At 37.8% G+C, this 24,180-nt stretch overlaps 1 protein-coding gene across 2 annotated transcripts in view; it reads left to right on the top strand.

Annotated features, from left to right (window-relative positions):
- ATXN7L1 (ataxin 7 like 1) overlaps positions 1 to 24,180 on the top strand; it is a 109,951-nt gene that overhangs the window by 28,834 nt on the left and 56,937 nt on the right. For both annotated transcript variants that reach the window (XM_042872465.1, XM_042872468.1), the window contains exon 2: positions 11,463 to 11,567. In XM_042872465.1, coding sequence (XP_042728399.1) covers positions 11,463 to 11,567 — 105 coding nt within the window. The remainder of the gene's footprint in view (positions 1 to 11,462; positions 11,568 to 24,180) is intronic.

Below are 24,180 nucleotides of genomic sequence, written 5' to 3'. Positions count from 1 at the left end.
ACAAAGAAGAATATTTGCTGTAATTGTACATGCCAACTGGATCTACAAATGCTCCTATAAAGATCATTAAGACTTCTTTAAGGCTTTATGATAGCACTGCAATTGTCACACACTATTTCTAAAACGTAGTGAGAGTTATCTTATTCATCGCCTGTTCTGTAGGAATAGAGAAGTCCAAGCCAAAATGAAGGGCTCTGCTGTGGCTGCAGTGTGTGGACGAATAGTAAGAGAACACAGGCTGCAATCTAAACAGGAGTGGCAGACAAAGAGCATATTATCCTGATTTTAGAGATGGGATACTGAGGCACAGAAAAATCTAATCAAGGTCATACAAGAATGTTGTTCTGGAGCCAGGAACTAAGCTCTCTTTCAGCCAGTTGTACTGCCTTCAACCAGAGTTGATCTTCTGCAGAAGAAAATGCAGCTTCCCAGACGAGAGACAGGGTATCAGTTCTGTCTTGCTGAGTGTTTATGAAGAAAATGCCAGTTGTAGGATTAAGGTCTGTTTCATGGCAGTCTGCACAGAAGAAATAGGAGGGAAGTATTTTGAGTCAGGGGATTTTCTCTTGAATGATTGGCTGGAGTGAATGTTGTTGGTGTGTATTCTCAAGGAAGTGAAAGAAGAAAATCTGCACTCTTTGTAGGATTTTGTTGTAGTCTGTCCAAATGATGGTTCTACTAAAAAAAGTTATGACAAATTAATTGCATTTAAAACTTCTTTATTTTTTCTCCTCATCTATGTTAAGGACTAGCGAATGTATTCAGCATTTCCTTAAAAATGAAAAAAGCACAAGTTAAGTTTTAAGCACAATGTCAGAGAAGTTACATTCTTGCCACTTTTTTTTTTTTTTTCCAGGCCACCTAATTTATCATTTAATGTAAAATCATTAAAGCCATTGTTTTAACAAATGAGAAAAATAATGAAAAAAACTCTCAGTGACTCACCATGACCTACCATAAAGATGATGTGTGGTACACTGGTTGTGTAATTTGGAGAGAGAAGAGGTTATTATTTTATTTTCATTTCAAGTACTTTGACTCGCACAACAGGAAACTTTGGATCTTTGCACTAGGTATGTGGAGAAATCCTGCTGATTCTAATTAAAGTAATAGCTTACCTACACCATTAGTAAATATTTATTGATTATAGTGAACTCTTAGGATTATTGTGCTGTAAAAAAGAACACAAACTGACAGTAGTTGATGCTGACTTCTCACCTTTTTGGCTAGCCATAATCAGAAACGACATTCACACTGAACTAAGAATACAATTCTCTGGTTGCTCTGGCTGTTTCTCAGCTGTTCTAATAACCCCATAAAAGCTTGTTATGCTCTTGTGGTGATTGGTTAGCAATTATTGCTTAAATTTGAACATCAGAAGTTATCTGTGAGATTTGCTTTGGAGTAGAGAAGGACCTGATTTTTTTCCAGAATTAAAAGTGTATGAATTTCTGTTTTCTTTTAAGTCTTAACTGGTGTTCTGTGGGGAGGAAATTACTTTTACAGATGGAACGTTCTTAGAATTGGTGTTGCTGTTGGTTCTGCTGCAGCAGCGTATACCAGTCATATGGGAGATGAGTATTTTTAATTGTACAAAGTCAGGAGGGAATGGTAACAGTTGCAGCTCTTCCTTCCATTTTCATGTCATAGCATCAAGACTGTCCTTTGTGAATATCCTATCTGTTACAGCTTAACTCAAGGAAAGCATGAACAACCTCAAACCTTTCTTCTTTATCTCTTGTTTCAACTGCTGTTATCATATTAGTCTATCTCCAAGAGGGATCAAATCAAGTGCTCGCCAAGAAGCTCAGTAAGGAAGTCAGCCTTGTAAAGAAAGGGACAGGAAAGTTCTGTAAGAACATATTTCAAATTCTTGAGGTTTCACTTGCTAGGAACTGGAGAGCCTTTATTCTACTCCCTAAACACCATTTGCCTTGCTGGCTGGCTTGGTGCCCATCTTGGCAGTCATGGAAATCACCTGTGTTTTGATGGATGCTGATATGGCTATAGAGAAACAAAGAAAACAGTCTGCATCACTGATGCAAGGGAAGAAGTCTCCTTCTCCAGTAGCATTCTTAGCCAAACTTCTAGTGCAAAGCTACCAGAAGGAGTTAGCTCTATGATAGGAGTATTTGAGTGGCTCATCTTTCCTAGAAAATAAATAAATAAATAAATAAAATCCCCAATTGTCACTGATACTGTTTTCACCTTTGCCTATGGACAGACTAACATATGTAGCATGTGAAGACTCTCCTGACTTGCAGAAGTCTGATACACTTTTCTGAAATCTGTTAATGTCTCCGGCCCACCGAACAAGGGCTGCTCAGTGAAGGGCAGTGAGACCAGGCTGTTGCCCTGTGGCAGTCATCAGCTGTTGTAAAAGGAAAAGCTGAGAAGTCCTGGGCACCTTCTTCATAGCTTCAGTACTTCTGTAGCTTAGGAATATTTGAAGTTCCAAGGAAAGCGTTGAAAAGAGATCATACATTTCAATGGGCTCTTAAATATCTCTGCTCTTCTGCAGTACTCTGCTAATTCTGCAGTACCGTTGTGTTTAGGTTGGTTCCTTTTCAGAGTTACTGGTTCATCAGAAAGCTTCTGGCAATACATCAAAACCTTGTAATTTTGTCAATTACTGTAGCCAACAGGCGTCCTGAGATCTCTTCCTGTCCTCTGGATGCCAAGGTGTGCTGTCCCAGCAGAGAAGCTGGCAGAGTCCACCTGCTGCAGATGTCTGAGTAAGCATGTATGTGGTGAAACCCTGCAGCTGTTGCTAAAGGTCAGGCATCTAACTGTGGAGAGCTATACATCAGTCTTAAATGAAATGTAGTCCCATCATCCATGAAGGATACTGTTGGTGCTGACAGGTCTCATTTGCAGCAAGCCCTCTGTTGATAGGTGTTCAAGAAGAAAGAATTGTTCTGTTGCCGCATAATGATTCATGGAGAATCTCCAGTTAGGTTGTATGACATTGACCTGGAGTTATGAGGGAAATGAAGATGATTCCAAGCTATTTCTCTTCTTACGGTTTTCAGAACTGAATAAACCTGGTCTAATGCAGTGACTGCATTTTTTCTCCCCTGTGTGTGCACAGCTAAGTGTGAACACACTCAGTCTCTAGTATTTTTAATAGTAATATACTTAAGCTCGTAAAAGAAATTCACTCCTTCTGCAAGGTCAGAGCAGGGCTTCCATGCCTTATTCTCCATGTGCAGGTGTCTGGGTGTTCTACACGTATGTTCTACACTTGGGATGTCATCTCTGCTTCTAGATACGGATTGTGTAGTCGGGGTCTTTACAAGTAAGGTATCTTTCAATGTTTCTTACCATCAATGATTTACTTTTGACTCTCATTTCATAATACAGTTACTATCTTGGTGATTTCCAGACATAAGTAAGACAAAGTTTGTAGCTGGAGGTGATATCTTTAAAAAGACTAATTGTATCTGGTAGGGAAAACAGAAACATTTTTGGACATACCTCATCTCCATATGGCCCAGAAGCCAAATCTAACTGTTCACCTGTGTAATTGAAGTACTGTCTATGTTTACAAGACTCTTCTAGCTTTCTTTTAAGCATACAAAAGTCTGTTTCTTCCCTATGTTTTGCTTACCTTAATTTTTGAGGTTAGTTTTCTAACTGATGGGCAAAAGTTTTGGTGCTTGTTTGTTTTGTTGGGTTTTTTTGTTTGTTGGTTGTTGTTTTTTTTTTGTTTTTTGTTTTTGTCTTTGGACGTTAATACGCTGAACTGGCATCTACCTTACTGCACAGCAACAGGTTTTCTTAACTCATTCACTTTTGAGTTTTCACTTAATGCAATTTTATAGTAGTAGATCTTGTAAGTACCTGTTCTAGTTACTGAAATGTGTTGTTATATGTTAGATGGAAGACATCTCACAATCGAGATACATGGTTCATGAGATAATTTCCCTGCATTAAGTAAAAAATTTTAATAGCAGTTACAGTTTTGTGGGCAATATTTTGATGTTATGAGAGTTGCTAAGGTTGCTGCATGTTCTTACTTAAAGATATAGTTAAAGCTAAGCGTTAGTTAAAACTAAGCATTGTGTAATTGAAATTGATAAAATTCATAAGCTTTAACTGTTCGGTTCATCTCTCAGCAGTATTCCTGATTCCTTAGCAGAGGTTTAATTGCCTGTCACCCTGCTGAACTCTTTTGCCATTGCATTCTACCCATGTCTTGCTCTCCCAGTTTTTCCCTGCAGATTTAGAAGAGAACAGGCAGTGCAGGGCAACTTCTATCTCAGCTCTCACTGCACCCTCCTGGGACATCAATCCACTCCAGGCCTGAGCTGCAGTGGCTAAATGCATATATATACTGTATATATGACTTTATCTGTAGACTTTAACTGTATTTTAGCAGCTTGAATGTTTGTGTTTACCCTATGGTATAAAATCTCATCTAAAAAATTAACAGTAAAGCTTTAACAGGAATTCATGTGACCAACCAAGTGAACCTTAGTGACATGGGACCCTCTCTCAACATGCTCTGGTTTCTTAGTATCATTGCCAACACCATTTGTCATTGAAGGACAGGCAGGAAGGCCAGGGTGTTCAGGAACAGAGAAGGTAAAAGTTAACCTGTTTGGTTACCTGACGCTACATCACTGAAGAGTGAAGTAGTGAAGTGGGAACTTGGTTTGAAAGATCATTTTAGTGTTAGAAGTGTATAAAGAACTATGTAAAGCAGATGATGTGCTACTGAATGCTGGTGGCAGAAGGCAGGGGCAGGAGGATGAAGGATGAAGGGGAAAAAGACCATACCAGTGCCTAACTTTGATCAGCGTAAATTCGTATGTCACTGCTGCCTGATTTACAATTGAAACAGAAAATTGCAAAATAACATTTATTCTAAGTGTCGTACAGTGTTACAGAAAGAAGATTGTTAGAGAAGAAATCAAATGCCTTTTCAAACACAAAGGAGTAGCTGGGTGCTTTACTGGTTTGTCCTGTGTCAGGAGCAGCACTTTATCTGCATTGTAGAGAGTGAAATAAAGACTCTGGGAGCAGAAGAGCTGTTTTCTGCCTGCTCCAGGAGGTAAGAACTTCCATAGGAACAAGTTTTCAGAAGTGGGGTTTTCAAGGAGAAAGAACTTTTATTAGCTGCTGTCTCATCATCTGCGTTATCTTAAGATGTGGAAAGCTGAGATGTCGTGGTGCTGCAGGTGTGCAGCACGTTTTTTAACATGTGAGTTTTATATTGTCCAGTATTCTTGTGATGCATTATTTTTGTGATAGCCTTGGCAAATCTGATCCTGTGCTGCCAACTTATTGTAGGCTGAAATTGTGAATAGCCTGCATAAGTTTTATAAAACTCAATTCTAGAAGAAAAGCCTCTTTTTTTCCTTCCTTCCCTCCCCCCCCATTTATTTTGTTGTTGTTGTTGTTGCATACTGTGTCATGCAAAATAGTAACGTCAGCAAAGCTTACTTTACAATCTTTTCAACAGATTGTTGTTCTGAAACAATTTTGAACATTTTCTCTCATTTGTTAGGAGTCTTTGGGAATAGAAGTCACCACTTTCAACTTCAGTAGAGTCTCAAACTGTCTGTGTAGTGCAAATACTGTGTAGTGCAAAATCCTACACTGTCATTGTGAGTGGTATGTCCTGCATTAATGTAATTAATGGAAAATTCCCAGTGTCCTTTAGGATTGCTGACATCCTCATGATTGCTCTAAGCTGGGATGCAACATACCATCCAAAGGTACTGCTCTGGCTTGAAGGTGTTACCACTGATACTTGTTACTGCACTGACTCGTCAGTTCTATCTGCCAGGGGGGAGGGTGCCCCTTCATTTTTCTCATCTTGATCAGTGTTTTGTTTCAATTTATTATTGCTGTTGTTGAAAAGTCCAATATTTCTGTTTTCTTCCTATCAATCAGTTGGGTTTTAAGAGTACAGTTCCCTGTATTAACACCCAAAACGGCTTGGCCAGAACTTAGGACAGTTGCATTTGGTGCTATGTTAGTTGTGTCCTGAATATTTAATTTTACGTTTTCCTCAATTTCATGGTTACTTCAGCTATGTGTGCCTTTCTTTAATCAGAAAAGAAAGCTTGTTCGTTACTTTGTGGTTCTGACCCTGAAGTTAGCCATGAACTGAGCACAGGCTTGGACTAAATGACATCCAGAGGTCTCTTTCACCTTAGATTATTCCATGATTAATTGCAACTGTGACTCCAGCACTTCCAGGAGTAGAATGCAATTGACACTGGACAGCTAATTATTGAAGCAATTTGCCTTTTTTTTTTTTTTTTTTATTTTTATTTTTATTTTTATTTTTTTTTTTCATTGAAAGGGGAAACAAAAAGAAAATCGTATGTGGGGGGAGAATGAAGGCTGATGCAAGGAATGTTATATTTATTGCTAAGATGAGACTACCCTGTCTATGCAAGCACGTGTACCTGCTGTTTCAATGATACCCAAAGGACTACTTTGTATTGTTTCAGTTTTAAGTTTCTTTTCACCATTCAAATTACTTAGCTTAAGTAATCTCAAATGTAAAAGTAATGTAATGCACTGTAAGATTTTTTTGTTCCCCTCCATTTCTGAATGCTGCAGAGATTTTTCAGCTCTAGAGCAAGAGGGAAATATTGAGCAAATTTATAGACGCAGACTTTTGAAAGTCTGTATCTCTGCATGGGTTTGGATTTTCTTTTCATTGCTTTTTTTTTAAAAGCTGTTCTTTTGTTAGTTTTAAACCACTTTGCAGTGTTCCTTCTCTCCTCTTTCCCACCCTTCTTCCACATATGCATCACTAATATTTTTTAAGTAGGCCTTGTGTGATTACTTAGCAAAGCAACTGATATATAAGAGGATGTTTAAAGTGTGTACAATTTGTAGCAAAAGAGCATCATTAAAAGTTTAATTTCCCACACATTATTGTGAGGTCTTGCTGTTCACAATAAACTTAATTCAACGGGAGAAGAATGTTTTAGATTATTTCTAGCTTGTCTTTTACGATATGGCTGGATGTAAATGGTTATGAATTATATAATAACAGAGACGGAACTTCATATAACTCATCTGGCTTTGATTGTTGCTAAAAATAATTATTTTGTGTAGAAGTTAAAAGTTGTATCTGACACCTGCATTTTTGTGTTCCTGCTACAGCTTGTAGCAGTATTTTCTTTCCTTTCTGTGGCCTTTGTGCTTTTTAATGCACATTTTACCAAGTCTTACAAAACTGTGTCATGTGGCTACAACTGTCTTTATAATTGCAAATGCTAGTAATATGAAAGCTACAAGCAGAATGTATTTGTTTCCCAAGCACTACAGCAAAGCATCTACACAGTAATAGTAGGTTTAAGATTTTAATCTGAGAATGCCAGGTTTCTTAAAGTCAGCATTCACTGTCTGTGATTCCACGTACCTTGCATATTTTACACATGATATGGATGCTCCACATCCTGTTAGTCAGGTAGCTCACTTGCAAGCAAGACTTTTGTCCATGCTTGGTATTAACAGACATGGCAGGCCAAAAGATTTCATTATGGGGGTCCAACGATTTGATGCAGCAAGGAGAAGGGCACTTAAGAGTGCACTTCCACAAAGTCTGGCAGGGCTATAAAATTAGTTGCCTGTCCTTTCTTGCCATCAAAATCTGCTTTCAGTCTGCTGAAAGCATCTTCAGATAAATGAAAGAATACGATAGGGCCCATGAGCATTTACTTTATGGAAGTGGTGTGCAGCTCTTCTGCCTTGAACTTGTAGTTATCTGTATTAGCAGTTAGCAAACAAGAGGGTCACAGGCTATGATAGAGATCACTGTGCCAATGTGGGTTGAGTGATGCCAGCTTCAGTCTCTCTTTGCCCTTTAGAGGACCCCGGTAGTGGTAGAAGATAAATGCTGATCACAGTCCTTCTCTCTTTGGTCCCTCCCTGTTCTTTCAGAGTTTAGTATTACTTGAGAATGAGATGATCTTTAAGTTCCCTTCAAACCAAAGCCATTCTGTGATTACTTGATAGTTGCATATCTTATTTACAAGTTTTCTATTGTCTTCTATATTCTTTCCTTTTTCTTGAAGAGGTCCTTCCTGAGCTAACTTTGGAAAGAGCTGTTTTCTTTTCTGAAGCTAACCTTTCCTGGGGAGCTTATTGCCAGTGCTTCCAGCTAACAGCCAGAGAGGTGCAGTGGTTGCCTCTAGAAGATAAGTCTTTGTTTGGAGACACTGTTTTTTTTGCTGCAGATAAAAAGATCTAGATTGTCAAATGGCTGTAATCAGATCTAGGAACAGTAATGTCCAAACAAACGCTTTTGTTCTGGTTGCTTTGGGTAGGACATATCAACAACTAACTGTTCTTATTAAAAACAAGAAAACGTATAAGAATGTGTGTGTGTGTATGTGTACGTATATATATATATATATATATATATATATATATACTTATATTGCCTGCTTCCTTTTTCAGTTTGTACTGTCCTTGTTTCTTGGTTCTAAATTCTCTGCGATACAGATTGCATTTGTAATACTGTCATGCCTAATAAAGTAAATCTCTGATTTGAATTTCTGGCGAGACAATACTAATGCTTGGTACAGCTTTTAATTAAAAAATAATTTTTATATAATGTGTGTGTGCTTACAAATCATGAGTCTAATCAGGAAGATTGATTTCTGCCGGTGTTAACATCAATGGAACTACTAAGGTTAGTTGAACCAGATTAGACTTGATTAATTTTTGCTCTTATAAATTCCTGAATAATGAGTTTTTAAGGAATCCAATCTGAATGACATTGTTTATAAAAGTTTTTTAGGTACCATGATTAAAGAACAGCAATTTATTTGTGTAGTCTGATTCCTGCTTTTGATTTTCGACTTGTAGTTCTTCAGTCCTTCAATTAGTTTAAGTGGCTTTTGACAGGTAACTAATAATCAACTTGGTAACAGAAGGCTGATACTTACAGTGGAGGTTTGCACTTCCACCAGACTATTGCTATGAATCTGCAAACTCAAAAAAAACTTCCAAGGTGCTGCCTTTCAGGATGTCACTTACACTGCATCTGTGCAGTACTCTGATGCTGTATCCCTCACAGCTGTTTTGGTACACCCTCTTGCATGTCTGTGTAGTATCTTTGCACCTCAGCTTCTGCCACCTCAGTATCACAAGAACCTGAGTGTTTGCTGTTTGCAGAGAGCTTGCAGGTACTAGAACTTACCCTTCTGTCTACTTGACCATGTCTGGTGAGAAAAAGCAGACAATTTAGTGATCCTTTGAACTAACCTGATTTCTTATTCTGTGTCCTTGGATAGATTTCCGCTATATTAATACTGTACGTGTCTCTGTAAGTTATTCCCTGCAGTCAGTCTCTATGCTTTGGAGCTAGGTATAATGAAACCTTGTATACAGAAAGGTGCAAGCTAAGTGCAACTTGAAGAATTTAACATTGAAAAGGTTGCAACTTTTAAGTATCTTTTGTATTTGCAAAAGGCAAGTTCTGTGTCTTTTCATAGCAAGACTGTCATTGCACTATTCAAGCAAGAAGAAGAAAGAAATATTCTATAAACATAATGAAATGGTTGGGTTTGAGCTGGGAGTCTGTATCAAATTATACCTTGAAGAAATACTGTTTTCATTGGTGTTTTTAAATCTGTTAGTTGTTATCTGTATGTTCTGATTGGAAATGAGGTTTTAACTATGTAAGAACTGCCTATGTAAAGTGATCTTTAAGATCACTAACTTATCACATGTAAAGAATTGAATAAAGCAAACAGATCAAAGTAGTTATACTTAATTACTGCACTCCTTCAAATTTACCTCAAATGTGTTATTTGTAGTCACCTGCTTGTGGTGCATTGAAAGCTTCAGGTGGTCCAGGCCTAGTGCTGCAAGGTGACAGTGAGTCATTCAGCCAGGTGACAGCCTGGTAAGAGCAGTAACAGAAACAGGGCTTGATTTTCAGGGGTAAAGGGCAATATCCGTGAGTTGGTAGTACTGGTGTGTGCCTAAGGAAGCCTGCTTGGAGCTGCCTGTGGGGCTGCCTGGATAGCAGGAGGGGCTGCCCTGCTCCTGGGGAGTTCTCACAGCCTGAAGTTTCTGCTAACATCATAAGCGACTTGCACAGCAGTGCAGGCCAGCCCAGATCACTTAAAACATATTGCTAAGGACAGAATGTTTGCTTTTGGTAAGAACTAATGAAATAATGCACTTGCTTAGTCACTTTTTGAAAGAAAAAGCTATCATTAAATAAAAGTGACACATCAAAAACCTCCTGGAGAAGTAATGGTTATCAATCACTGCTCCTGTTGTGCATGTTTATTATCACTGAGGATCTTTGTGTTTTTCTTCCAGTTGAAGAAGTGCCTGCCTAAGAGGTGCCAGGCTGTTGCTTCAGTCTGAGTCAGAAGGCATTTTTGCAGGTTTTGTAATGGATTTGGGATGCTGCTGAATAACACTGGAATGCCATTTTGTGATGTCTTTACTTAAAGATGTGACGTATTTAACTAAATGACAGCAAGTAAAGGTGTTACTGGCCTGTGTGGCTCAAATGAGACACAGTTCCTAATGCAGTAATGCCTTTCTTGGCAGCGTTGGCTCCGATGGCGCAGTCGTGGGACCAAATATAGCTGAAGTTACTTCCTTTAAAGCTGAAATTTAGTGGCTGAGCACACGTGCTTGTTCTCAAGTTATAGCAATGCAGAGTGAAGTGTGTTAACTCACTGCTGTTAGAGCTCTGAGGCCTTTAGTAGTAATTTAAGCCCATTTTCTCTCTGCTTGTAATGGCTTAAGAATGTGTGTGTTGCCTTCTGTGTTTCAGCTGAGAAGGACAAGTGCCCATCATCGTGTGACTGTCCCATCATCAGATTCCATGCAATTCCTTGTGCTGTCACTGGGAAATACCTCATTAACCATCGTTGTCTCTTCCCAGTTTTTTCAAACAGGAGAGCATTGAACAAGGAGGGAGATTTTCAGAGAACAAGGAATTTCATGTCATTACATCTGGTTCAGAACAAGGATGGCATTCCTGACTGTGTGAAGCTCTTGTAGCATCCCTGTCCTTGGCTGCTATAACAAGCTTTTAAGCAGGGGACTTTCTGCAGCAATCTGTAATTGAGCTTGGAATATTGTAACACGGAGCATATAATTCATGCACTGTGTTTTCTGAAAGAATCTTTTTGAAGAGATCTGAAAAGGCATACTCTTCTGCTGTTTCTACAGCTGACCAGCACAGAAATGTTTAGTGCTCTTCTTGGCAGTGAGCACTGCTGCCTGCCTTCTGACTCAGACTCAGGGAATGTGACCACAGCTGTAGTATAGGACCTTGAAACCCTGAAGAGGGAAAAAATCTCTTCAACACAGTAATAAACTGTTACGGAGCAGTGTATAAATTTGCTTTCTATAAGTTAATATAACAATAGGGCCCTACGGTATTTAATTTTTTTTTTCTTAACATTTACTTAAAGCATAATTTCTAATTCTTGTATATATTTTTAACTTTCCCACAGATATGCACTTATTTGGCCATTATCCAGCTCATGATGATTTCTATCTTGTAGTGTGCAATATCTGCAATCAGGTAGTCAAGCCACAGGTTTTCCAGTCGCACTGCGGTAAGTGAATGTTTTCTTTCCTGAATTACAGTGCCAAATCAGCCTATGGTTCTCTTAAGAATTGTTACATATGATCATGACAGAGGCATTGCAGATACTTTTCCAATTATCTTGTGTTGTTTCCACAGAAAATATGAGGAATGCCTTCAGATAAGCATGTTTCATGTAAAGAACAAAATTAACTCAGTTATCCTAGAAGCTGGGCTTTTTGAGTTGAACTTGTTATACTAAATTAAGCTATTTTAACCATCCCTGTGGGTTAGATGCTAGCTAACCTAAAACTATTATGATGTAATGTTGGATTATCTTTTATTGAAGCAGCATGGTGATACTGGTTGATGTTAGCTAGAACTTGGATGTTGTGATGAGTTGTTTTCTGATGGGATTTATACATAGGTGCTTATAGGGTTTATTTTATTTCTGATTGGGCTTAACGTTTAACATAATTGGCATGTTGCATCACATTTGTTAAGATTTGCTTGAAAACTGTTCACTTGGGAAACTGCAGAAATGTGGAGAATACTTATTTCTCAATTAATATGATAAGGTGATAATTTTTATTTGTAAGTAAAATAGCTTTGGTTAGAAATTTTTGTTATTGATTAACAAACTGCTGTCAAATATTCTCTAAAAGCTTCATCCCAAGGTCTGGTTTATTTATTATTTATATGATGGTTTCTTCATTATTTGTCCAGTAGTTTGTTTCTGGTTTGTTGTTTTGAAGGATTGCAAAGCATAACTGGAATGGCTCACTTTGCATGAGATTTTTAAAATTTTTCTTCTTAAAATTCAGTTTAACCAAGTAAATTTGAAGGTGATTGCAAAATAATGAATGGTAGCTAGTGGTGGTATGAGTGACATACATTAAGAACAAACAAACAAACAAACACTAAGATTTTCCTTGCCTGTGTGCGACAAATAGACCTCATAAATCCTGTGTCCCCTTCAGTCTTCTCAATAACAAGGCAGCACAGTAAGTGAAAAATGTGAAAAATGTATTTGCTTTGAAGGAGAGATTACCAAAATATTACCTTGTGCTCTTATGGATGGACTCCTAGCAGCCAAGCAGGAGTAATTGCATGCATGTTGAAAATAAAAATGGAACTAATGCATTAAACAGAGGTATGTCATAAACCAAAAAATAAGTGCTGATGAATTCCTGACTAATTTCTATCAAAAATGCATTGATGTAGCCTTCTGTAGCTGTACTGGACGTGACCTTCTGGCTTGGGAAGCAGTATGAAGTTGAGACTGTTTTCACACAGGAACCATGCAGAACTCTTACAAGAAGTGTAAAATGTGCTGAATTAGAGTTTTGAATTTTTTATCTGTCAAAATTTGCTACAGGATGACATAGTTAAAACAACCATTCTCTGAATACTTGTTATATATAAGAGCAGAGGTGGTGGAATTTTTTAGTAATACGTCCTTTAAACAATATTGAGGATACTGAAAGGAACTATGGTAAGGATGGCAGAAAGCTAAGTGGCTGGGCAAAATATTTCTTACAGATGAGAGTGAAGTAATCCATGTTAGAAGGAACTTTCTGAGCTTACTAGAATTGACCATAACTGTGCAAGTGAATACAAGGGGTTCCAAGGGGTTGATGGATGAAAAGAGCTTTTGGCTGTCAGTTGTATATTTTGACATTTAATCAAATTACTTAAAAAAATATTTTAGCTTTGTGTTAGTGTGGTGTCTGTGAACTGCTAAGATAACTGTGTCTGTTCCTTTTTCCTTTTCTCCATTATATTTATGCAGTTCTTTCACTTCATTCTCACAATCCTGTTACACTGAACAATTGGACAAATTCACTGAACAAATTCTGGATTGCTTGATTTAAGACCCCAAGGTTAATAAAGACTTTTAAATCAAGAGTCTGCATTAAAAGAGGTTGAGAATATTGAAAATAATTGACCAAAGGCTTTACCCCTTGAAGATTATATTTAATGTACTTAACTACTTAATGTAGTCAGACTTATTTCAGGAAATGTATACAAGAATATGTTCAAAGAGCCTGTACAAGAGCTCTAAATGTATGTCTATGTTTTGTCTTAAAGATGAAACAAAAAAAGTGATACACTAACTATACAGAGAAGAAGTTTTAGAAGAAAGAAATGTTCTTGGAGGACTTAGTAATTCTTGTATAACAACAGTGATATTTTTTTAAGTATGTTAATCTACTGCAAATACTGCGTGTTGTGTAACTGACATGCATTGGCTAACATACAACCATTTTGATAAGAAATGGCTAAGATATAAAGAATGCATCTTGTTAATCAGATTTTAATTAATTTGGTTGTGCAGCAGTATAACTGTAAGTTCAGTGATACTGAAGATCTGTCAGTAGACTTTGAGATTATTTAAGACTGTGCTATTCACTGTAAAACACATTATTTCACATCTTGAAATGCAGCTTTAATGTTGAAACAAAGGCAATGAAAGGAGAAAGCATTAGAAGCCACCACTGTTCTTTTGGCTCATGAAGGCTGCATCGTGGGGAGTCTTTATTGCTACTGACAGGAACTGGTAGAGATTTATCCCAGAATCTCCTGCAATGTGTGGTTTGTTACTAATATTCCTGGTAAGAAACAATGCATATTCTCTCAGTAAGGATTTAGATCCATGCCATACCTGTGCTTTTTGTCTCTGAGTTCCCTGCATTGCAGGGTAAAGGTCCTGGCTTTGGAGCTTGATTTGCAATGCTTAGTTTAGTGAACATTTGGGCTCCTCTTGTGCCCATGATGGCGTGTGACTTTCTCCAGAGCATTAGAAGACCCAGTGCTGCATTTGTCTCTAATGTCAGACATGTGGCAGCCATCCTCAATGATGCTGGGAAGTTGCGAAGACTGAAGAAGCAGATGTTGTTGTTTAACTTTTAAGGGTTTGCTTCCTGGACTAGCAGAAGAAGAGAGAAATCTGGTTGTGGTTCAGGCTTCTTCAATGGGGGCCGATACGTCAAACAACCTTGGAGTGACAAAAGTCAGAAAAATAAAGTAAGAGATCTGGCTAATTGGAGGACTGAATTGCTGAACTTGGGAGCCTGTAATGAACATAGCATAAAGCCTAGTGTTGTGAAATATCAGATCTGTCCAAACCTCTAAGAGAAATGCTGAATTATTAAGAGCAATTTCAGGTCCTTACACCTGTCAAATAAACGTTTGCATCCATTTGTAAGGATTAAACCATTCATATACATATGACACAAAGTAGCTTCTTAGAGTGGAACAATATCTTTTTTTTTAATATGTGAACATGTATTTATTTCTTCATTAAGGGCATTGAAATGAGACATCAGCCTAGTTAGATGGCTTGTAGCATATCTAAGTGTATTGGTATGTGGAGAATTTTAGTTTTGAGACTGTTTGTTCTCAAATGCTGACCTCAATGAAAATGTAGAACATTTTTGGGACACTAAAAGTGTAGTGCTTTACTATCCCTGAAGTGCATAATGTTCCTAGCATTTGCTTTTTGTTTGTTTTCTCCAATATATCTGTTTTCTAGAAGGTTTTTAGAGCAGCAGCCTGTGCTGAGATGTCTGACGTGCAACTTCTCTTATCTGTGGTACTCTGTCTGTTGCTTGTTAAGACAGGCCTGTACCGTTTCCCAGGAGATGTTTCTCTTATTTTAGCCCCAGTCAGAGCAAAGCTTCATATTCTTATCCTGCATTATCCTTTATCGGAATAAAAAGCATCACATACGGATCTGGTTATTTTTTTCAGAAATGTTCCTTACTCTCATAGACTTGTTAACTTTGGTCTTTTCCTGTTGAAAAGAAAATCTCTTACAAAAGGTAGCTCTGCAATAGCAGAGAGCTTGTCAAAACATCTTAGCTTCTTCTTTTAAAGTGAGGAAATAAGATAATGAGAAGAAAGTGTTAAAAGTAAAGGGGGAGAGGAGGCGTTGAATTACCAAGCTAAATAACGAAGCTTGGTTAAACAATAACTGCACTATAACCATGAAAGAAAGTTTCCAAACATACTCTGGAACAGTTTCAAGAAATATGGAGGGTATCTTAATGAATGGAATGGTTAAGATCACCATTTGATGTAGTAGCATGTAGAGGAGAACAATTTTGCTTCATCAAGGAAAAGTGGCTACAGAGATCTCTGTTCATTTCTTTAGTGGAGGTTCATTGCTGTCTGTCCTTCCTGTTTCTAAGTTTGTTCAAATACAGTCTTCTGATTAAGAAGTAGAAATTCTTATTCCTTAAAAAAGAAAAAATTATCCTTGATGTGTCTTACTTGTGTTAAAAATCCTTGGGTTGACATACTCATGTCCTTATGAAAGTAGGAAAACTGTTATTTCCTTTTGATCTTTCAGTTTGGTCATATAACCATCACTGAAAAAAAAACAAGCTGGAAAGTAATGAAGTGCAGAAGAATATAAATAATTTTCCTAGGAGAAGTTATATATTTTGAATTACTCAGACTAGTTATTCTACATTATAATATTTGCTTGTTACAATTTAATGAACCACAAATAAAGAACAGAAGGCTGAGTAGGTATTGCATACTGCATATTGCAGTATGAATAGTAATGCTTGGCTTTTCTAACACAAATAAGAACACTAGCAGCAAGTATTTTTGCGTGTTCATAAGAGTTGTGTTAGGGGTATCACTGTCACATTCGCTGGATTATTCTCAGTTTTGATATGATTTTCAATTACTCCTTGTCTTTTTTTTTTTTTTTTAAGTACACATTTGTTGTTTTTTTTTTAATGGTAGTATTTTATCCATTGCACTTGATCTTTTATCAGAGGAAGCGTTCCTGTGCCCTTTAATGACAGTGATGTTTTGAATGATTTTCATTCTGTTGCTGTGATTCTTTTCACAAAACTTGTTCTGCAGTATCTGTTTATCAAATGAATTTCTGGCTCTCCTGTGGTTAGGTTTCACTACAGAAGAGAACTAAAATAATGAAAATTACTCTCGTTCCCCCCTGCTTTTTGTTAAATGTAGCAACAGTTGTTCAATGTTAGCAGCTGGACTGGCAAGAATCCAAGTATTCTTTTTTTCTTTTTAGGAGGTAGAGAAGGAACTGAGTATTTTGTACGTACTGTATTTGTACATTTGACTTGTGCCATTGGCTAGGATGCACTGATTTTTTTTCTGCAACTTTCATTGCTGTTATTTGAAATTGGAAACTCCTTGTAGCTGAAAGCATACAAAAATTCTCTCTAGCTTTATAGTCCATCAGAAATCTTGTTCTCCAGACCAGATTGCAGTCAATGGCATTACTGCTTCCTGTCTGTGGTGAAAATTTTAGCCATAGTTCCTGCAGCGGTGCGTGCCGATGATGCAGGGTCAGTTCTTTGTCCTTGAGAGTTCTGTGGGTCCAATGTGGCAGTGATCTTTGTGACTGAGGCCACAAGCCATCTTCTGTACCATTCCTGAAGAACGTAAATAGCAGTGCAGTGTTGTACGGACAATCCAGGTAGGGTGAATTTAGTTTTAGTTTAGTTTGAATTCAGTTTTGCAAAGGCAGAACTGAAAGAACTATTTTGAATTCATCTTCTTCCCTAGGTATTCTTAGAGTGCTTTATTTTTAGACTGTCAGAGCAATTCTTGGGATTCTGAATGGGTACAGAAATGCCAATTCTGTCTCGGAGAGAGCAGCTCTGTATCCTTAGTGCTGATAGGCTCTGTCCAGATTCAGAAAAGTGTTTAGATATGTAAAAGGTAAATTGAAATTTCAAGACTTAAGGATTCTTATTCATTAGTTCATTTGAATTCTTAGCTGCTTGTATGCATGAGATTGTCAGTCAACTTAATATTGGCTACTGTACTCATTTGGAACAGCTTGGGGTTTGGTTTCTTTTGGATATGCCCTAGAGAGAGCTTGATGAAAGATACACTGGTAAGGCTATGTTCATTCAAGAAAAACAAAACAAAATCCTACCTTCTCTGTGATAACTTGGCCGGGAAGCAAGGTACGTGGATTTAGTAGACTTACCTCCTAGTTGCTATTCTCCCATCTTCCACCTCCTAGAAGAGGAGAATGCTGTAACCACCAGACACACTATAAACCACAATAAAGCAATGCTTTTTGCATTGCGGGGTGTATCAGGCAACATGAATCCGAACGTAAAGATTAACATCCAGATCTGAGGGATGGACTGTGGCAGAGACTGAAAAATGTGCAGCCAATGCTCAGAGCAGCAGCAATGTGTTGTGTCTTCACCTTGTAGGTCACTGAGATCAGCTTAAAGCTGGAAGGAGTTTGTTTGCTTCTCTCTGTCTAGCAAGTGAATTTAAGTCGGAGCTGTGTTCAGACTTGCTGACCTGCTTGCTTAGAAACAAGCAGTGCAGTATTTTATAGGGTTGGTTTTTTTTTTTTTGGTTTCTTTTCTACTATCATCCCACTGCTTATACTGCTTTCTTGTTTTTTATTAGTTAATGTTCACAGAGCTTAAAACAAAGGTCAGATATATAAATATAGAGAGAGATAGAAGGTCAATGAGTCGTGTAAGTGGAAAGCTCACAACTGCCAATAGCAAACTACTTTTCAAAAATTCACCCTTGCAACCTACATGGGTAGGGCTTGGGCCCTTCACCCACATAAGTAGCAACAGGACAGGAGGGAATGACCTTAACTTGCGTTAGGGGAGGTTGAGGTTGGCCATTAGGAAACATTTCTTTGAGTGGTCAGGGGCTGGAGCAGGCTGCCCAGGGAAGTGGTGGAGTGACTGTCCCTGGAGGTGTTCAAGAAACATTTAAATGTTGTACTAAGAGACATGGGTTAATGGGAAAATACTGGTGGTAGATGGAGAGTTGGAGTAGATGATCTTGGAGGTTTTTTCCAACCTTGGTTTGATTCTGCATGCCAATAACTGAAAATTTCTGCATTTGAAAGATACTTCTAATGCAAAAGCAGGAACATTTGGGCAGTGTCGAACTCTCAAGGGATTGTACATTGGAGAGTGTACATGAAAGAAGATGACATTCAACAGTGAACAGAATGCTATGCATGTGTGCAGTTGCTGTTGAGCATAGTGACCTTCCCCCCTGTCCCTCACCTATTTCTGGATCTACATGTGAAATTAAAAAATCTGAAACTAAAACACTGATGTGTTTTCCATAATTTACTCAATGAAGTTTTGGTTTTACAGTCGCTTGATTGCACTGTAATTTTACAATCTTAAATAATTCCACAGAGGAAGTAGGTTGACAGAGTAATAATGGCACTGGGCTTCTAAATGCACTGAAAGTTTATTGTTCATGTTTACACCTAAGATAATTTATAATGATAGAAATTCTCTTTTTCATAATGTAATCATTGATAATACTTCATTAGTGAACCATTATGTATTTTTTTTTAAACTGCAGGTAAATTGTGTTAAATGATATAGTACATATTTAAACTGGATGGTGTTGTCATGGCATTGATGGAGATGCATATCGCTTGTAATTTCTTTCAGTTGTGATTTTAATAGAGATGTAGTTTTAAATAGTAACCAATAAGGATTTCTTTTAAGGAGCGTCCATTTATAGAATTCAGCTGTTGAAGGTTGACTGTAGCATTAGGCTTAAGTTTAATCTCCTACATACTATAATTCACAGGGCTGAGTTTAGTGCCTTGTTCTCCCAGCTGCTGCACCTGTGGAGGGGTGGGGGTGTGATAGTGAGGGAGATGGGAAAGGTACGGTGAAAATGTGCAGTCATAGACTGTAAAAACCTGCCAGAATTAAAAGCAGAGCTATTTGGGCTGAAGTTTCCCATAGTATGTTTTTCCTGGGCTGAAGAAAGTGAATGTCTTCCATCTTAGAGAAGGAATGTGTTGGTGGTGTTTGTTTCTCTTAAAGCAAAAAAATCAACCAGACTCCACAGTCCCATTCCTAGGTAAAGTTCAAATTAAGAGCCATTTGAATTCACTGTTCAGAAGTGTTCTGGTGAGCTAAACATAAGCAAGAATAAGTCTATTTTATATCACATTATGTTGCACTGTTCAGAAGGTACATTTGATGTGGAATCTGGGTTTGCCAAAGGCCCAGACAGAAAGTTGTTGCTTCTTCAGCGTATTCCAAAGTCTGGAAAGCAAGGCTCCTCTCTGTTGCTCTCTGTTGATCCAGCCCATGATCTGACGAGGAAGATGTGGTGGGTTTATTTGGGTGGAGTTGTTTTCTGAAAGTTGACGCATTCAGATGTGTTTTTGTTACAGAAGGTAATTAGCACCTGGATTAGTCACAGCCCAGTGGTGTTCCATTTCAGTTCTGTAGAAGTCTTGCCTGCATATAAGCCTGCCCGATGACAGTGACTTCTAGCAGCTCTCTGACCATTTTCGGTCTAGTTAGTTTTCCAGCTGTTACATGCAAGTTCTCATGTGCTAACATCAGCAATTTCTTGCAAAGCAGGCTCTGGGCCTGGCAGGAGGTCAGGGCATCCCAGTCACAGTGCAGGCCCTCATGGCTGCCCAGGTTGGGTTGCCTCAGTTTGTGCCATTGTAACCAGCTCGTTATACTGTAAAACTGTGCTACCTGACTGGTGCCACATCTATTCAAAACATTCTGTTTGCATGCATAAAACTCTGTACTTAAAATTCTCATCCTTTCAGCTATAACTGAAGCTGTTCTGACTGTTTCCCATTTCCCAGTTCTGCAGTGATGTATATAATTATCTTAACAGTTTAATGTTATTCTACTTAACTTGTGGTATTAATGTAATAATTGTCATATTAAAATCTAAAAATATTGAATTAGACATTCTAAAATGTATTTTATCATTACTGATAGGTTAAAGGTGCTGTAGGATTCAATTTCTAAAATAAAAATATTGTATTTATCTGGATAGAGTAATTAATCAGATTTTACAGGACATAATAAGAACTAATAGATGAAGGGCAACTTATTCACCTCACAAGATGCGTATTTTGATTACAATTTATTGTCAAATGCCTGATTTAGCTTCCTGCTCCAAAATCTACCAATTGTTAAGATGCAAAAATAAAATCTAGGAAATCTGCCTCACTATTTATTTATGTTTTTTAGACTACTGATGTTGCTAATGGGAAACATTTTCTTTGACTAGCGTTAGGGGAAATAATAGATTGTTTTTCTCCTTTTTTTTTTTTTGACAGACTTCCAATTTCTGAGAAAATAATCTTTTATCATGCTTAGTGTCTGCTCTGTATCTAGTGAAGTATAACTAATACCATACTTATATAGAATACTTTCCACATGCAATGGTTGGTATGTTTAAGGCTAGTGTTAGTCTATCATTATTTTGTACTACTGCTTCTATTTTATTCCCAGGGAATAAATAATGTGTTGTGCAGAGTTATTCTTTTCATGAGTTCATTGTCAATGTTGTGGATTACTAATTATGCAACTAGAAAATTTTATTTTAATATTGTTTTAGAGGCTTGAGATTACTGAAAACTGCTTAATTTTTTAATTCAGTTTTTTGGAGAAGGATTAGCTGGGAAGAGTCTCATTTTTCCTTTTACCTGAAAATACTGTAGCAGGAATAGATCTGTGCAAGCTGAAATGTGGGCCAGTAACTGGCCAGTAATACTGAAAAGGTCTGTGTAGATTATACTTGTTCAGACTGATTTGGTTTGTGCTTGGTGATAAGACTGCAGAAAGATGCAGTCTGGTATATCCTTGCGTGTTCTTTACGCTTTGTCACCCTGGCAGTACCACGGTGTGCTCAGATGAGTATGAAGACTCATGCTCTGACTTTGGGTCACTAAAAGCTGTAAGATAATTGTGAAAATGGTGCTTTTGAAGTTGATTAGGACAACAAAGAATTAGTTTGCTATTTAAACCTTTTTGTTGCTGTGTAATGCCAGATGCATTCAGTAGGAAAGCTGAAATGAGCAGTAAAGCTTTTCAGCATTTTTGCATGGGCAGGAAAGGTGTGATGAGACACATAAATCTGCAGAGAGCAGCACAGTGCGGGACTGTGTGTTTTCAGTTCTAGGGTTTTTTTGTTCTCCATTAACTAAAAACCGGTATGAAGCCATTACAGCCTCAATGCAGGAATTAGCTGTAATACAAGAGAAGACTGTACTCAAATGAAAATAATTCTGCGTGAGTTCAAAACCTGCAGTTCTATAGCAGTGTAGATCGCTTGGGTCTAAATCACTGCATAACAGGACAGCCTGGCATGCAGCATACCTTTCCATTAGGTGAAAATGCAGCGGAAGTTCTGTAGCAAAAAAAAATTTAACTTTGAAAAGAGAGGTCTGATGTCTGTCATTGGACTGCTGAACAATTTTGTTGACCCATTGCTTTTTGAACTTAATGGAAATTTAAAATTAAGACCAAGGTAGAGTCTTGCAGAGAGGATTCTCAAAATGTAGCTGTAGATTGTGTGAAGAAATACCTCTCCTTTTGTTTTGAACTTGCTGCCCAGCAGCAAACAGTCACTTCCTGTCCACCTTCATTATAAATGTGTATCATAGCATTGCTCTGTCATCGCTTTTCTAGTTTGACAAGTCCACATCTGTTTAATTGTCACTCTAGTAGCGACTGTCTGTGTCCTTGCCCCATGTATTTGTATCTGACTCAGCCTTCCTAAACCATTTTTGAAAGGAGGGAAGCAGTGGTATCTCATGCCATATTTTTTAACTAACATTTGACCACTACAGAACACTGAGATGATAATTAAATCAGTATCTCATTACTCTGTAATAATGATTAAGAGGCCATCATTTTGTATATAAAATTAAGAATTTTTTCTTCTATGTCTTCCATCTTTTCTGCCATGACACTTCACATTTCTCTGCATTGGATTTCTTTTACTATTTTATTACACCGTTCAGCAGCATTAGGTCTTTGTGCAATCTGCTGATTTTTGTCTATAGTTCTCTGAGTAATTATACACTGAAGATCTTGTTCTCTGGCTAACCACCTCCTTTTTTGAACTGCTTCTGAGTATGTTGAATAGTTCTGGCCCTAATGCAGACCCCTGCTGCATGCCACTGGTGAAACTCTTCAAGAAAACCGATCACCTTCACCCTCTTCTTGCCTGGTAGGTAGTTAGCTAGCCTTCGTGGGATGGGGCTGGAGTCTTCCTTCCAATTCCCTGGCAGCTACCTTTGCTCTAAGAAACATAAATGAAGTTTAATTTCACTTGGAAATTTAAGTAGACAGCATCTGTTGGATTCCTCGTGTCTACATGTTCATTTATGCCTTCCAGAACATTTGTGACTCATAATGTTTTCCCAGTATATCATACGTATCCGTATGTTTACTGATTTGGTTTCTTCATATGGTTTCTACCACTCTGACCTGGGTTCTTTTCTGTCTTGCTACTGTTCATTCATCTGTGCTGTCTCAAAGGTGATGTTATCTTCTCAACTTTGATACAAGGGGCTCTTTAGTGAGAGGCTTTGCTTGCATGTTGGGAACTCAGTAACTGTGTTTGAGATTTCTGGGAACTCCTGGACCAGTGGGATTGGTTTGTGCTTGCCAGCCTGCTTTGCAGCCACTCCATCAGTCATTTATTTAAAGATGGAATCTTAGCATTACTGTTGTATTCCATAAAACAACCCCGAACCTTCTGAGCCACTGAAATCTTTTGTCAGGACTAGAAAACAAGCAAATTTTATTTTTGTATGTCTTTGTGTATGCATAAATTTCTATGTGCGTATTTATATATTAATTGATCAAGATGTTGCACCCTGACTGCAACAGTAGCCTTAATTCTGGGATAACTACTAGAGAGCAATTTATTGTTGCTGCCTGCATAAATGAGATGGAAAAAATGGAGCTTGCTGAAGAAGAAAACGCAGGTCTTTCATGTTAAAGAAGTGGCTTGAATATAACTAATTTTCCTCTCCCTTCAAAGAGAATTTCACGCTGGTAGAGGCAAAGTGTTCCATTTGGCCTGAGTTGAAATCTCTCTTACAAGACTGAAGTAAAAATGGAGGAAATGAAGGGAATAGGTTTACAAAATGATTTCTGTTCCTTTATACCCACTAGTTTGCAGATCAGAACAGTTATGTGTGATGTGGGACATCCAATTTACCCTTCTGGTCCCAAATCTGAGGGGATCTTAAAGAAAAATAAAGCCAGCTACAGAAAAGAAAAATAAAGCCAGTTACAGAATCCTCAGAGATTATAAATTGATACTTGGAAAAAAGATCTATAGTAATATCAACTCTGTATTATTGGATCAGTAGTAAATACTGCCATGTCCTGAATATGAAATAACTTTGAGGACAGTCAGGATGCTCAGACAGCAGTTATCTGTGTTGGGTTTGTTGACAAAGACTCAGCGTTCCCTTACAGTTCATTCTGCGTCACTGCAGCACAGCCTGCACCATCACTGCACAGCCTGTCGGGTGGAGATCCATGCACTGAGTTAAATATTCTCTTGCACGTGACATGATAATACCCCAGTATTATTTGTCCTATCATGGTAAAGAAAAAGAATAATAATTTAAAAAGAAATAACTTTTATTTATTTATTTATTTTTTATAAAAGCTAAAAGCGGAGGACGGACATACACAAGAATGTAACACACAACCCCAGTGGCACAGTCGCATTTCCTCACTTGGAAAGTGGTGGCCACTTTGGTTACCACTGCGGTAAAGAGAGAACTTCATCTAGGGTCTGCTTGTCAGCCCTGGGAAGATCTGGAATATTTTAGGCTCTCTTCTTTTTGT

Source organism: Lagopus leucura, unplaced genomic scaffold (assembly GCF_019238085.1).
Source record: "Lagopus leucura isolate 7727_CA_CO unplaced genomic scaffold, USGS_WTPT01 Super-Scaffold_100008, whole genome shotgun sequence".
Classification (NCBI taxonomy): Eukaryota; Metazoa; Chordata; class Aves; order Galliformes; family Phasianidae; genus Lagopus; species Lagopus leucura.
This window is presented reverse-complemented; position numbering and strand designations above follow the sequence as displayed.